Source organism: Fukomys damarensis, unplaced genomic scaffold (genome assembly GCF_012274545.1).
Source record: "Fukomys damarensis isolate Sample0158 unplaced genomic scaffold, DMR_v1.0_HiC HiC_scaffold_16, whole genome shotgun sequence".
Lineage (NCBI taxonomy): Eukaryota > Metazoa > Chordata > Mammalia > Rodentia > Bathyergidae > Fukomys > Fukomys damarensis.
Window position 1 is genome coordinate 87,612,686 of NW_022900928.1, and position 16,345 is coordinate 87,629,030.

Below are 16,345 nucleotides of genomic sequence, written 5' to 3' on the forward strand. Positions count from 1 at the left end.
CATAGTATGTTTGCAGTGAATATGCTTTTCAATATAGCATCTTTACCATTTAGGATGGGGGGTTCGACTTAGAACGAGAGGATTAGATAAGTGAAAGAATTAGAGCAGGTTTGAAGTGAATCCAGAGCTTGTAGAATTACCTTACTATCTTTACAAAGCTCTTAACTTCAGCGGGGATAGAGAGAGTGCAGGAATAAGGACAAGAATATATCCCCTTAACAGTAACAGGAGCTTGCCTTCCCTTGAAGGTACAGAGCCATGAGTGAGGTAAAATGACTAGAGAAAAGAACATAAAGAGAAACCCCTCCTAAAAACAAAGAATAATAAAAGAAGAAGCCTGAGTTATTCAGGAGCTGGAATAAAAAGGGAGATGAGGGACAATATGGTGGAGCAAGAGACTGAGTTGGAGAGAGAGGACAGAAAAAAGAAAGAAATTTTAGGGTGGAATGAGGAAAAAAGAAAAAAGAGAGAGAGAGAAAAAAAGAATTTGAAGATCCTCTTTCAGGTTGTTTCTGATCTCATATTATACCACATGCACAGCCATATGCAGAACCAAATCCTCTGGTCCCAGCTAGCCAATGGCTGTTCCCCACGACTGAGACTGAACACAATCTACAAGGCCTAACTTTAGTTTCGTTACCCTCAGGGTTGAACTCCACTCAGTTCTATTACAGGTTTCCCCTGCCCTTTCTTTAAAGATGTTCAAAGTTGGGAGCTCAGAAAACTACCCTTCATGAGAACCTATGCCTCTGCAGAGTTGGTCTAAGGACTGGCCCAATCAGGAGCTTTGAGAATGGCGGGGGGGGGAGGTCGTGGGGGTGTTTCAAGGGCGCCTGCGCGGCTACCTTCCTTCCTGGGTCTGTTGTCACGCAGGCCGGGAGGTCGTGCACCCGCCGGTGATCTCAGGCAGGCAGGCAGCTGAAGAGACCCCCTCCGGGGTCTTTGGGGCCTTCCTGGATCTGTTGTCGTGCAGGCCGCTGAGGGTTTTTAATTAATAAAGTATTTTGATTTTGGGCAGGGTACTGGGGGTTGAATTCAGGACATTTGCATTGAGCTAAATGGCCAATTCTGTCTTGTCCCCCCCATCTCTCCCCCTTTCCCTCTCCCTCCCTCCTCCCTTCCCTTCTCTCTCCCCCACTTCTTTCCCTTTTTTCCCTTTTCTATATAGTCCAGGCTGGTCTTGAAGTCACTGTGTCGTCTAGGATGACCTTGGACTTATAGTAGTCCTCCTGCCTCAGCTTCCCAAGTACCGAGATTATAGCCATGCAGCACCATGTCCACTTGTTTTATTTCAGTTTGAGTCAGAGTCTGAGTTGCCAAACTTGCCAGGCTGGGTTTGAACTTGTAATCCCCATGCCTCAGCTTTCCAAAGTGCTGTGATTACAGGTGTGAGCTACCACACCCAGCTGATATGCCGATGTTTGTTGAGAAGTTTTGTATCTGTGTTCAGCTGGGAGTATTTATCTTTTTTGTGTGCCATTGTCTGGTTTTAGTTTGAAAAAGTTCCTTTTTTCCTGTACTTGGGAATAGCTTGAAAAGAATTGGCATTAATTCTTTAAAAGTTTTAAAAATAAGTTCATCAGTGAAAGCTGCCCAGTCTTGTGTTTTTTGTTGTTGAAAGACTTTTTACTACTGATTCAGTGTCATTACTTGTTACTTGTCTGTTCAGGTTTTCAGTGTTCTCCTAATTCAATTTAGTCAGGTTATATATGTCTAGAAATTTATCTATTCCAGGTTTCCTGGTGCCTAAATAATATTTGCTTTGTATAATTGGATGTGCCAGCATAGGGTGCATATATATTCACAATTATTACTTCCTCTTTGTCATTCATTATATAGTGACCTGTTTTCTTTTTATAATTTCTGAATTAAAGACCATTTTATCTGATATAAAACATAGCTATGCTTGCTCTTGATATCTATTTGGTTGGTGTGCCTTTTTGCATTTCTTCATTTTTCAGTCTGTGTTCATCTTTCTCATTAGTGAGTTTCTTGTAGGCAGCATATCATGGGGTCTGTTTGTTTTTTGGTACTAGGGAATCGAACTCAGGACCTTGCATGTTTAAAGCAGGCATGATGCCACTGAGCTAAATCCCTAGCCTTTGTTTTTCTTTTTTAAGTCAAGATCTTGTCCCTGTAGTTCAGGCTCACCTTAAATTCACTATGTATGCTAGGCTGGCCTTGAATTCATGTGATTCTCCACTTCCCAAACACTGGGATTACAGTCATGTGCCACCACAGCTGACGGGGTCTTATTTTTTCATCCATTCAGCTAGTCTATATCTTTGTGGGGTAGGTACCAGGGATCAAAGTCAGGACCTTGCACTTGTGAGGCAGATGGCAGCACCACTGAGCTAAATCCCCAGACCTCAACTGTATTTTTTAATTGGAAGAATTCATTCTGTTTAAATTTAAGGCTGTTAATAAGTAAAAGCATCTGTTTGTCATTCTGTTAATTTTTTTCTGATGCTTTAGTACAGCGTTTGTTTTTCTCTTGTTTACTTTTGTGATGTGTTGGTTTTCTAGATGCATAGGTTGTGTCTTCTGTTCTTTTTTTCTTTTGTACATGTGCTCTGCAGTTGCATTTTGTACATTTGTGGTTTTTCCTGGTGGTAGTCTTCATCCTTCTACTTCTCATGTATGACTCTTACTCATTTCTTGTAGGGCTAGCTAGACTGGGTGTAATATCTTCCTTCACTTTTTTCTTGTCATGAATGTTCTTTATTTCTCCTTTGTTTCTGAAAAATAGCCTTGGTACATATAGTATATTTGACTGGCAATATTTTTCTTCCAGGACTTTTGAAATTTCATCTTTTTCATGGCCTGTAAAATGTCTGCTTAGAGGTCTGCTTAACACAGTTTTTTTTTTTCCCTTGTTCCATTAGTTTAATGTTTTCAGATGCCTTTCTGCCTTTTTTCACAAAACAATTATTTATGTTTCAGTCAACCATTATCCATTATCCATTAATTAAAGGATAATTGTTAAAAAATTTCTTTTCTTAGTTTGCATCTTTAAAAATATTCCTTTAAACTCTCTTTGTAGTCATTAGTTAATAAACTGCATTATTCATTGCCTATATTTTTTCTTTTTTTTTCATTGAGTTTATTGGTACATTTTAAGTATACAGTACAGTTATGTTCATTATTTGGATTTTGTACCTTTACATGACAGGTCTTGGTTCTCATTTTTTACCTTATCCCTGCCCTCGCTTTACCCCCTCTTCCCCTCCCCATTTACAAACACTTTATTTCCATTTTGTAATTTTCTCATATTTTTTTCTCTTCCCTTATTACCTTTCCCCTACCCTTCCCACTTTCCCTACACCTTTATGCCCTATTCTTCCTATTTCACATTGTCAGTTATCTTGAAAACAGCACTGAGATTCCACCTCACCCCACAAAGAATGGCTGCTATCAAGAAATTAAAAAAAAAATATTGGTGGCGTTGTGGGAGAAAGGAACCCTTCTCCATTGTTGGTGGGAGTGCAGACTGGTGCAACTACTATGGATATCAATATGGAGATGCCTCAAAGAGTTAGGACTAGAGATTCCATTTGACCAGCCATCTCTCTGCTGAGTATCTTTCCAAAAGAATTAAAAGAATCATATCACTGTGATATATGCGCACCTATGTTTATAGCAGCACAATTTGTAATAGCTAAAACTTGGAAACAGCCCATTTGCCCATCATTTGGAAACTGGATAAAGAAGATGTGGTTTTTCTATAAAATGGAATACTAGTCAGCCATAAAGAATGAGAAATTAGATTTGTTCATAGGAAAATGGGTACATATTGAGGCTATACTCCTAAGTGAAATAAATAAGTCACCCATGTGTAAATACTGAATAGTTTCTCTGGTGTGAAAAACTATAATAGTACATAAAATCCCAATGATGTAATTGACTATGTGAAATAGCACAGTTTTTAATTAATAGCAAAATTGTAGGGAAGGTATGGAAATTTCCTGCATACCCTCTGTTCGCATACATGTGCAGTCTTCTCCATTATCAATATCCTATGCTAGAGTGGTACATTTGGTATTATTAAATGTGCAGTAACATATCATCCAAAGTCAGAAATTTACATAGATCTTCATTCTTTGTGCTGTTACATTCTGTGGTTTGGACAAATGTATGATATGTATCTACCATTATGAATTACACAGAATAGTTTTCACTGTTCTGAAAACTATGCTGCATGTATTGATACCCCTACCCGCCATACCAGGGCTGAAACTCAGGACCTTGTGTTTGCTAGGCAGTCATGGTGCCCCTGAGCTAAATCCCAGCACTTGCATCTGTTTTTAAGGGAGGGTTGTTGCCAGTTGACCTAGCTTGCAAGAAAGGTTAAAAGTTCTTTAGAGAGAACAAAGTGATGCAGGACATAAACTTGGATCTGTACTAAGAAATAAAGAGCATGGGCTAGGAATTTAGCTCAGTGGTACCATGTCTGCCTCTCAAGTGCAAGACCTTGAGTTTGATCCCTGGTTGACCCCCCCACCCCACGCCAAAGGCATCTCAGAAGGTATAAATTTAGGTAAAATTTAAAACTTTTTATTATTGTTTTAATAGATACCAGTTTGTTCAAGGTTATACAGTGACATATTCAATTTGTATGGTCATGTGTACATACATGGTTATGTATAAGTGAAAAGTTAATTGTTGCAAAGGATTAGAGGGAGGGATGTTGAAGGAACTGATATCCCAGTATCTCTTTTGAGGACATGACCCCACCAAACTTCCTTTTCTTAGGGCCTCCCTCTCTGATGTTTTCACTATCTCCTTATAGTGTTAGGAGCTGAGCATCAGACAGCCCTTCCACACATCCTTTGGAGAACATTCAAGATCAGAACTGTACCATCATACCACTTTGATTTTTGTGTAAAATACGATCATCTTCGGGCTTAATGTGTTTATTTTAGCTGTTGTTTGTTTAATAACTATTGGGTCTTGTTTGGTGATGACTTTCAGCCTGTAGCATGTTACTTAGTATAGACAGACAAAATAGACAAAATTGTTTTGTCATTACACTTTTTTGAGATGTGTGGAATTGGAGTTCCAAAGTCATACTTCAGTCTAGTAATGATTTAATGAATGGTTATATACATAATATTTAACTATACAAGGAAAATTCTTTTTACACTTTTGTTTAGAAATGTCAATGATACCATTATTTTAAAATGTGTACATCCAAAACTTACATTTTGAGTACAGTGAGTAATTGGCTGTGGTTATGGTAGCATTTGGCACAAAGAAAGATCTTAGTTATGCAGTTAAGAATTTAACTTCACCTGTCCTTTTCTGCCTAGCTTTCTTAGCTTGCAATTGACTTCTGTTGTGTGTGTGTGTGTGTGTGTGTGTGTGTGTGTGTGTGTTTTAAAGACAGGGTCTGTCTCTTCAGATGGGTCTTGAACTCATTAGTCCAGACTGGCTTCAAACTCACTGTGATAATACTGCCTTAGCCTCCTGAGTGAATTATACCATGCCCAGCTTTTTTGCAGTTTTCTAAAAATATTTGATGCCTTTTTTCACTGGATTTTAAGCGTATTACTTTATATGTAGTAGTGGTATAAGATAGTGCTGCCTGCCACATAGCTTTGCCACTCTATCCTCTGGACACATGGTAGAATTGCAGTTTCTGATTCTCTTGTGGGTCCCAATAGATTAGCTGTATCTGGAGAGTTCTGGTGAAATCATGATGGGTCACTTCTGGACTGTAACAAAACCATCCTGAACTGTTTTTAGTTCATAGCCAATGTCAGTGTTTGAGTTAATGATTGCTTAGAAAGTTTGCATTCTAGAGTGGGGAAGTGGTAGAAGAGCAACATGTAACTATTTGATTTTTGATCATCTATAAAAGAAATGTTCAGTCATGTATTCCCCTATAATAAGTTACTCCTAAACATAATGGCTTCAAACAGCAAACATACCTCCTAATTTTGTGGGTCAGAAATTTAGGCTGGGCTTGGCAGAGCAGTTTTGCTCTCCTGATATCAGCTAGTTACTTGTTGCTGTTTAGCTGACACCCAGGCTGGGCCAGAGGTTCCAGGGTAGTTTCATTGATTGATGTTTTATGTCCCAGTAAAGTGTCAGTAGATCAGTGTAGATGTAAGTAACGTATTACGTGGTAAAGGTGTATGATGAAATTCATTGGCTTCATATATTTTGCCTTCGTTATTCATTCATTCATTTATTGGTACTGGGGATCGAACTTGGTCCTTGCACTTGTGAGGCAGGCGGGAGAATCATAGAGATAAATCCCTGGTCCTGCTTCCTTTTAATAACTGCAAAAAACATGTTTATTTTTATTTTTTGAAAATCATATAGGAAAACTAAAGAAAATACTGTTAGCAACTAAATAAACCTTCTAGTGAGCCGCCGACTTCTAACAGTAACCGTTTTAATGTCAGTGTATGTGTGTCTTTTAAAGTATTGGGTGCCTATTTTTTTTCTTATTCCTTTTTATTTAAAAAAAGTTTTTTTTTTTTTTTTTTTTTTTAACTTTTAGTGATACTGGAGTGTAACCCCAGGGCCTACTCATGGAACAGGGTCTTTCCTTTTTTTGGTACCAGGGATTGAACTGAGGACCTTGCACTTGCCAGGCAAGTGAGGCAGTGGTGAGCTACATCCCTGGCCCAAGGGTCTTTCTTGCTAAATTACTGGATTGCCTTGGTTAGGCTTGAACATGCAGTTGTCTTGCTTCAGCATCCTAGAGTGCAGAGATTATAGGTGCATACCACTACATCTAGCTTTCTTATTCTTAAGACCTTTGTGATTGCCTTAAAAAAAAATTCACATTTTAATCACATTAAAATTACCGCATAGAGGGCTGGGGATATAGCTCAGTGGCACCACACCTGCCTGGCAAGTGCAGGGTCCTAAGTTTTGGTTCCTGGTACCAGAAAAAAAATTTTCATCTGTAATGCATAATTATAGGAAGCTTAGAACTTTGATGAAAAGAATAAGTCACCTGTAATAATGTTTGTTTTTTGAGACAAGGTCTCGTTACATAGTTCAGGCTGGCTTCGAACTCACATGATCCTACTGGAGCTTCCTGAGTGCTACCTGTAATAGTGTTAACTCGCAGGGGAAACCAATGCTTCAGTTTTTTTGTATCCCCCCTCCACATTGGGGATTGAACAGGGGCATTCTACTACTGAGTCAAATCTCCAGCTCCTATTTATTAATTTATTTGCTAAATTTTGAGACAGAGTTTTTCTAAATTATCTAGTCTAGCTATGAACTTGGAATCCTCCCAGTTGCTTCCTTTTGAGTGGTACTGGATTAAGATTGAACCTGGGACCTTCACTAGCTACAGCCTCAGTCTGTCTTTCTCTTTGTCTCTCTGCTGTGCCCTTGGTGCCCTACCCTGTTTTTCATGCTGGGCTTGGATTTGAAGTACTCACACTTCAGCCTCCATGTGCACCACTGCTCCAGGCTAACTTCCAAAGTTGTTTGTGTCTTTCTGTAAAAGATGCTTTTGGTTGGTTAATATGTGTGTTTGCTTTTATTTTTGTTTATATAATTAGCTAACTAAACATTTATTGAACATTAGCCAGATTTGGCAGTAAGCTCTGTTTTGTAGAATAAACAGTGTCTGATCCCACAGAGCACTTGGAGGTGTAGTGTCCTTTGAACAGCATTTACACAAGAAGAACTTAACCATTTTTGTGTCATGAACCTTCTGACAGTCTGAAGTCTATGGACTCTTTTCCAAATAATTACTTTAAATGAATAAAGCAATTTATAGGATTACAAAGATTTGTACTTAAATTATAAGATGTAGCCATGAAATTAATAAGGGCTACAATTTTGAAGTTATGGAGGCAAATAATATTTTGGGATATCGGTAACAACTGAAATGATAAGAAAATTTCTGTAGTTTTTTTTTTTAAATGACAAATAGGTATTGGCAATACCACTGTGCTTGTTGCTCATATTTTTAATAATTTCTTAGAATTCTAAATTTCAGAGGTTTAAAAAAAATTAGATATAATTAATTTCTCCCTCTAAGATCTTAGAGCTCTTAAATAAATAAATTTTAAAAACCCATTGAGGGCCAGGGATTTAGCTCAGTGGTTCCACCACCTGCTTTGCAAGCCCAAAGACCCGAGTTCAATCCCTGATACACCCCCAAATAAATAAATAAATAAAATAAAAAACCCATTGATGCTTTATTTCAAATGTATTATATATTGATAAAAAAGCCATACTTAAACTCTGGAATATTTTTGCCATCTTAGTCTATCATGCTATCATATTTGAGTTTGATGAGTACTTTTGTGGGTAGGTTTTGTCCTTTTAAGGAATTACTTAACTTTTGAAGGAATTGATTTCATAATTGCCCAAATAAAAGTGTTTTATTTCCATGAACTTGGGTATGAGATAAATGTTTTATTCATTTTATAATCTTAGTAGTGCTTAGAAAATACAGAGGAAAAACATAATATTTTCAGTTTTCATCTCATAGTCATCTTACTCAACAAATCATTTGCCAGTAGTGTTCCAGGAAAACTGTTAAATTTGTCTTTAGTGTTAATGTATTCATAAAGGTCGGTGGTATAGCCAGATACTGTGCCAGGAGTATGGAGGAGCAAAAGAGCACAAACACACCTGATGGTGAATCCCAGCCTTTTCCCTATTAGCTTTGGGGTTTCAAGCTTAACTTTTGGACTTTAGCTTCCTTATCTTTTAATGAGGATAACATGTCATATGCTCTTTTTTTAAAAGAGAAGAACAGAGAATTATTAGATAACTTCTGTTTTCCCTCTTTGTTTTGACTGGAGTTCTAATAGAATCCTTTATGAGCTACTTTTCCCACCTCTTTCCTTAACCCCATCATACCCTGTGCCTGGCTCTATGCCAGTTACTGTAACTTGCTGTTACCATTTTCTCTCTTCTACAGAGATCCATTAAGGATAGGGATCCTGGTACATAGGTGATGTTGTTTAATAAAATGCACAGATAATGGCTTCAGGTTTTCTTAGGAATTTCCTTACAGGCAATTGCTGTTTAGTAGTATAGTTACTGCACCTGTGCCACCTAGTGGTTATGGAGATTAACCACAGGTAGCCTCTATAGATAAATCATCTGTGTTTACCTATAGCCTCCTATCCTCTACCCAATCCACCCAACCAGCTGTGGATTATGGGGGGGTAATCATGATGGTGGTGGTCTCCACCTTTTTGGATTTAGAGCATATTGTGACCAACTGGCTCTACCCATATTTTAGGACAGGTTCAAAATAAAGATACATTGAGGATTATACCAAACAAAAATTACGTTAATGAAAAACTTTATTGTAAAAAGTGGTCCAATTTCTAGAAGTTTGGGTTGCTGGCAGTTTGAACAAATAGAAGCCATGAAAGACAAAAACTTCAAAGTGGCAGAAGGGCCAGGCCTACATGATTTTATTGGTTGAATGGCTAGCTTCTTCCTTTGGCTGGTGCTTGTCCTTTTTAAGTGATAAATTATAGTTAACCCTGTATTGGTATCAAGAGTATTCCATCAGTTATCCCTGGGCTTACAGTCCTTCACCCAGAGCATCTTGTATGACACTTTGGTTAGATCTCTGGTTGGCACCATTTTCCACCATAGCATTTGGTGTCACAATTTGCTGCCAAATTCCAGTAGTCCTGCCCAGGAGGAGAAGGGACAAAAGCACGAGTTTAATTGTCTTGCTTTGACTTTGACAGATAGTACAGTCTCACTCTATCAAATGCAGAATGACAGTTAAAGATAGTTTCTATTATCACCTATAGTTTCATATATTTATTAAAAACTTTTATTATTTGTTTTATGGCTAGAGCTACTGCTCCCTTGGAAGTAGTTGCAAGATTCTTTATTATTCATTAAAGAATAAAAAAGTAAAAACAGCAAAATCTGAATCAAAAGTAAAACTGGAAACTCACCAATGCCTATTGTTTTCTTTTAGCAGATCCAAGTTAGGATCATGGGTAGAGCCAGTAGTAACGAAGGAGAAAAGAGGACAGGTTGAATGCTGAAAACCAACCTTATTATTTGTAGATCATAGTCTATCCTTTTTAAAAAAGTAAATAATTTCCCTAATGCTTGATCCCCCCCCCCGAATTTCAGGAAAACCTGATTTCAAAAAGTTACATACCTGGAAAAGTAGCAGTCTACCATTACCACTTAGACTTAACCTTGTGGGGTGAGGGTGTGTGTCGGGGGAGACATTGCCCTCGCACTTATTTCTCCTTAGATGAAAGTAATAGAACCTCACCAAAACATTAAAAATGGTAGGTATTTGTTATTTTCTTTTTTTAGGTAGGAAAGGGTGGTGATTCAAGCGCTGTGCCTGAGGAAGTTTGGAGAAACTGCATGTCTCTGATGAAAAAGTTCTGACTTAAAGTTCTATTTTGCCCTGCTGGTCACAGTGAGAAGTCTAAGCCTGTGAGTCTTTGTTCCATGTGATTGTTCATGGTTTTAGGTTTCTTCCATCTTGTTTGCTCTTCTCCAAAATGTCGCTCCCATTGGCAGCATTACAACTGGTGGCTGTTTGGTCAATTCTAGGCCATAGGAAAGGGGAACCTCATTTAGCCACAAGCAAATCATTTCCTTTTAAGTGTTGTAAATGTTGTATGGTTGCTTCTAGCCATATTGTATTGGTGAAAACTTGCCATGCTTAACTGCAAAGAAGTTTGGGAAATAGTCTCAGGCTGAGCCAGATATGGGCCCTCTTAAACCTTTAATAATATAGAAGAAGGAGAATAAAATTTTTGTCTGTTGAATATTTTCTATAGGGTTATGTGCCTCAGATTAATTTGTAAAGTTCTTCAGATTTTCTGAATTTGAATACCTTTTTGGGGATATGAACTGCATGTATTGTTTTTCTCGTCTGTGTTATATTCATTTTGTTTATGGCATCTTCGGCTGTACAGAAATTTAAAGTTTAATGTAAAACTTGCAAGTTTTTTTGGGGGGGCCTTTTTGTTACAAATTTATTTGTAGATTTGACTGGTTTTTCTATTAGTTTTGTCTCTGTGGGTAGATGGGAGACTGATTATTACGTTACCCCATAAGCAGTCAACTTTTCCTTTTTTGTGGGGGGTTTTATTTTATGCATAATCCAGGCTGTCTCAAACTTGTGATCCTCCTGTCTCAGCCTTCTGAGTGCTGGGGGTTACAGACATGCTCCACCATGGCGGTCTTATAGTCAGCTTTTACATTTCAAGTTAAAAAAGAGAAGAGAAACATGTTTTAACTGTGAAAACCCAAACTGTCTGTTTTATTCAATGGGATTTACAATTCTTTGTGTGTTTTTTTTTTAAACAACAAAATTGTTATCAAAATTGTTCATTTTTGGGGGAATGCTTCCCTAAAATTTGTTTTGAATTTAGAAGATACTTGTAAAAATAGGAAATCAGATTGAAGTGCTGATATAAGAGATCAAGTTTGGTGTGAAATGTAGTGGCCAAGCTATTAGATATTTCAGGTGAGCAGTGAAAATGTTGTCTGGAATGGAGGAGAGGAGTTGATGCCAAAGATGTGGACTCAAAGACCATAAGGTCTAGGGTAGGCTATTGCACAAGAGTATAAAGACATGTAGGGAGCTGCACTTTCATTTAGAAGTCTGAAAGAATCAGCTGCAGAGACAGATTGTATACTATATAATCTTCATTACCTTATGTGATACATGATAGTTTCCTAATTTTGTAGGTGAGTAAAGAGATATGACTTCTATGTTTTGTTTTTTGTTTTTTGTTTGGTACCGGTGATTGAACTCGGGTCTTTGTGTTTGTGAGGCAGGCAGTGGCACCACTGAGCTAAACCCCTGGCCCTACTTTTATGTATTGTTGAATGGCGAGTTGATTGGCAAGTTGGTACTTGGGACCAGTCCTTTATGATTCCAAATCCTGCATTGATCCATTGTATCCCCTTGTTTGTTAAATTTGAAGAACATTTTTATGAAGAGAAGGTAGGTAGTCCTGTGTGAAAGGAATTCTGGGGTGTTTGAGGACTTGCTAGAAGCCCCTGGACTGTCAGTTCTGTTGCCTTCTGTGCTGATGAGAACAGTTGTTTAGTAGGAAGACAGGTGTGTGTATTAGAGAGGGTTAGTTGAGGGGCAAGGTAATACAGAGTTCATTTACTCCAGTATGCCATTTCATGAAATTTGGTGGTGAAAGGAGGGAAACACGGAGAGGAAGATGCAGGATTTTAATATATGTTTGTTGAGGTAGAGCAGGGAGATGTACAAAACTCTAAATAAATTTGTAGTTAGGAAAGAAAGATTCAGGGTCAGGGAGTTAGCGCAGTGGTCCCACCTGCTTGGCAAGCACAAGTTCCTGAATTTGATTCTCGGTACTGGGGGGAAAAGAAAAGAAAAAAAGAAAGATTCAGCTAAGCATGTGGAATTGCATGAGGAACATTGGTAATAGAGCTTGAAAGACAGAAAAAATAGAATATTTTTATTTAAAGAGTAGGATGATGGTTGAAATGGAGGTGTTTGAAAATCCTCTCAGCAGTTGGATGTTCCTGAGAAGGTATGTATGAGGGATCTGGTGCTAGAGTCCTGTGGAGAATTAGAAATACTAGTACAATCAAGGTGTGTTCTTTGAAATATTTAACTTTTTAGAATGACCGATAATTAGAATGCATAATGATTTTAAATTAGTGGTACATTCAATTCATAAAATTGAAACTAGAAAAATGAGTCACATTAAAATAATTTTTTCTGTAGAACAATTGCTATAATCTTGAAAGTAAGGTTCTTAATGGTTAGAACTAGAATGAAACTTCTCTGAGTTACTTGTTCTTTGGGCACAAGGAAATGTATACCATGCTTTATAGACATTTATCATTTTTAGTATAGAATAAATATAAACAATGTCTTTAAGTATCAACTTTTCCTGTATTACCGAAACAATGCCTTTAATGATATACTTTTCCTGTATTACCAAGTATTATCATTTGTTGATTCTTTTTCCATTGTTGTATATGCTTTGTAGGTAATTTCACCAATGATTAATATAAACACAAAAATAATTATTTGTATCTTATTTATTATGAAGCAGAAATCAAAGAACATTCTGCAGAAGAGGATGCTGAAGCAGAAGTGGATAGCAGCAAGCAGTCAGTCCCTGCTGTTCAGCAGCCGGTGTCTGAGGAATCTGCAAACTCCCTGGTCTCTGTTGGTGTAGAAGCCAAAATCAGGTTAGAAAATGAATAGAGCTGAATTGGAGTTTGGTGATAGGAAAAAGGGCAGTGAGTTGGCTGCAAAGAAAATTCAGGGAGGAAAGATTTTGGATGTTAGTATGAATGGAGTTTTGTTATTTAGTAGCTTTAAATGTGAGGCTTATAAACTGTGTGGAGTTGGGGTAGAAGATGATGTGGACTTGACTGTGTAGAGCAAGGGGACTTATTATGGTGTCACTGTTGCCTCAGAGAAGTCCAGAATATGAGCAGTGTGTCATTTCTGGCTGAAGAAATAACTGGGACTATTTAGCATAAGAATTCATTTTTAAATACTTTTCTATACACTCTTAGTTCTTAAAAGAAGGAAATACAGGATGTTACAGCCTTTAATATCTAGTTCAACTTTGAAGTCTTGAATTTTTTAGGCCCTGTTCGAAAGACATGAATAAACCAGTGAAATTATCAATTTGTTAAATAGTCTCATCTTCTGAAAGTGTGTGATTTACTTTCAGTACACTTCATTTCTCATTTTGTCTCCTGTGGGTTTCTGTGGACACACTTCACCTTACCATTTTGGAGTCCTCAGGTATCTGGTCTGTTTTTTGGATTTCTTCAGTCTCTGGCAAAACTCATCTAGTCTGACACAGTGCCTGTGTATGTCCTTAGAGGAGATCCACATCTACACTCTTGTGCTAAGACTCAGGCCCATCTTACTGCTTAACAGCTTCCTCTGGAAGTGTATGAGACATCTCACCCTCAGACAAGTCCAAAATTATACTTGGTTCCATCTCTGCCTATACCTCAAATTTGTTTCTTTCCCTGATTTCTCACTTGATCTTAGTCAAAAGGCCAAGAAGCATTCTCCCTGATTTCTCCATTTCAACAATTAATACCTGTATTATTAGTTGCTTAGGCCAAAAGTTTGGAGCTAATCCTTGCGTTCTGTCTTTTGTCATATTTCATACCCAATTCAATAAATGATGTAGCTCAACTTCAGAGGATAACTCACACAACTTACTTACTGTCTTAACTGGCCATTGTGGTAAAGCCATTGTTGTCCATTAGAGACTGTTTAACTGGTCTTTCTGCTTATTCTTTTTATCTTTCTGCAGTCCAGTTTGTTTTTAGCATAGTTGCAAAAATTATCCTAAAATGTCAATTAGATTTCCTCTCCTACTATCTGCAATACTTGTCTGTTATATTTAAAGTAAATACTTATATTTAATCTGCAAGTCCTCACCATTTCCAAAGGGCATTAGGTGGCCTGGCTGTCTCTCTTACCTCGTTTGTCACTGTGCTCTCCTCACTTTTAGCTCCTTCTCTCACTCCAACACACACTGATCGTGTTTCTGTCTGAGAGCCTCTGCTTGCTCTGCTCTGTGTCATAGGACTGACCTCCCCAGAGGGACCTCCCTAACCAACTCCTTTATATACTGGTCTCCGAGTATCATGTTTACCTGGGTTTTATTAAGCCTAGGAAAGCCAGCACACATGCTGAATCTAGGTAAAGGACATACTTATGTCTGTTATACTATAGTTCTTTGTCCCCCAGTGTTTTTCGGGAGGTTTGAGTATTTTAAAATAAAAGAGTAGTAGCTTTACCTTTTCTGGTCTTTGTATGACTTTTGTTTTTAATTCTTCTGCCTTGCTTGGGTTTTTACGTTTTTTTTTTGGCAGGGGGTGGACTGGAGATTCAACTCTCAAGGCTTTCTGCCCCTGAGCTGCACCTTCTGTCCTTTTTACTTTTTTGAGATAGGGTCTTGCTAAGATATCTGTGCTGGTTTTGAACTTGAAGTCCCCTAAGTAGCTTAGATTACAAGTGTGTGCCACCACACCTGGCTAGTTTCAGGTCTTATACTTAAGTTTTTAATCTATTTTGAGATGAATTTTTTTATTTGTTGTGAAACAAGGGTCTAATTTCATTCTTTGCATTTGGATATGTTGTTTTCCCAGCAGTATTTATTGAAGAGATTGCCATTTCTCCATTGCGTGTTCCTCACATCTTTGACAAAAGTCAATTGATAGTAAATGTGTGGATTTATCTGTGGAATTTCTACTCTGTTCCAGGGGTTGATTTGTCTGTTGTTATGCCAGTACCGTGCTGGTGTGCATGTGTATGTGTGCGTGGGTGTGTTCGTTCTTTTTGTTTTGTTTCCAGTCCTAAGAATTAAACCTCACACTCTTTTATCACTGAACTACAGACCCAACCCCGCTTTTTAAATTTTTTGTTTTGAGATAGGATCTCATCAATTTGCCTAGGCCGGCTGGCTTCAAACTTTAAACCCATCTGCTTCACCTTCCATGTAGCTGCTATTAAAGGCATACATCACTGCACCTGGCTTTATCATGCTGTTTTGATTATAATTACTTTATACTATATTTTGAAGTCAGAAAATTTTTTGCCTCCAGCTTTGTTCCTTTTACTTAGATAGTTTTGACTATTTGGGTGCCTTTTGTGATTCAGTGTAAATTTAAGGATTGTATTTTCTGTTTCTGTCAAAAATGGCATTGAAATTTTGGGTGTTTTTTTTTTTGGTACTGGGGATCGAACTCAGGTCCTTGCTCTTGTGAAGCAGGCAGCGGAACCACTGAGCTGAATCCCTGGCCCCGACATTGAAATTTTGATGAAAATTACAGTATTATGGGCATATTCATTGTTCTAATTTGAGAATATGTATGGACTATCTTTTTAACTTAAAAAAATTTCATTCATCAATATTTTATAATCCCAGTGCCCATGTTTTTTTCTTATCTGTTTGGTCATATTTTCACAGAAATATTTATTTTTTGTTGTTGTTGTTGCTAGTATAAAGATTGTGTTTTTGGATATTAGTATATAAAATGATATTAATTTTTATATTCATATGTTGAAACTACTGAATTCAGATTTCAGTTCTAATAATTTTATGCTGATGTCTTTTAGAGTTTTCTATATCTATAATGTCATATTGTCAGCAGGTAGAGACAGTTTAACAACTTTTATCAGGATGTCTTTATTTCCTTCTCTTGCATAATTATTCTCTAGTACTGTCTTAAAGTTACAAAGTGGGCATTTATTATTTTATTGTTTGCATATATAGTATCTCTTCCTCATTCCATATTTTATTTGTATATTGCCTGCTTTTTTCCCTGAGATATACTTTTAAAGAAATAGGTTTTGGTTTTGTTGATCTTTGCTGCTTGGCTGTCT

At 37.4% G+C, this 16,345-nt stretch overlaps 1 protein-coding gene across 1 annotated transcript in view; it reads left to right on the forward strand.

Annotated features, from left to right (window-relative positions):
* Positions 1-16,345, forward strand: part of Kmt2c (lysine methyltransferase 2C) — a 180,331-nt gene that overhangs the window by 27,854 nt on the left and 136,132 nt on the right. The window contains 1 exon segment of the mRNA XM_033763959.1: positions 13,035-13,173. Coding sequence (XP_033619850.1) covers positions 13,035-13,173 — 139 coding nt within the window.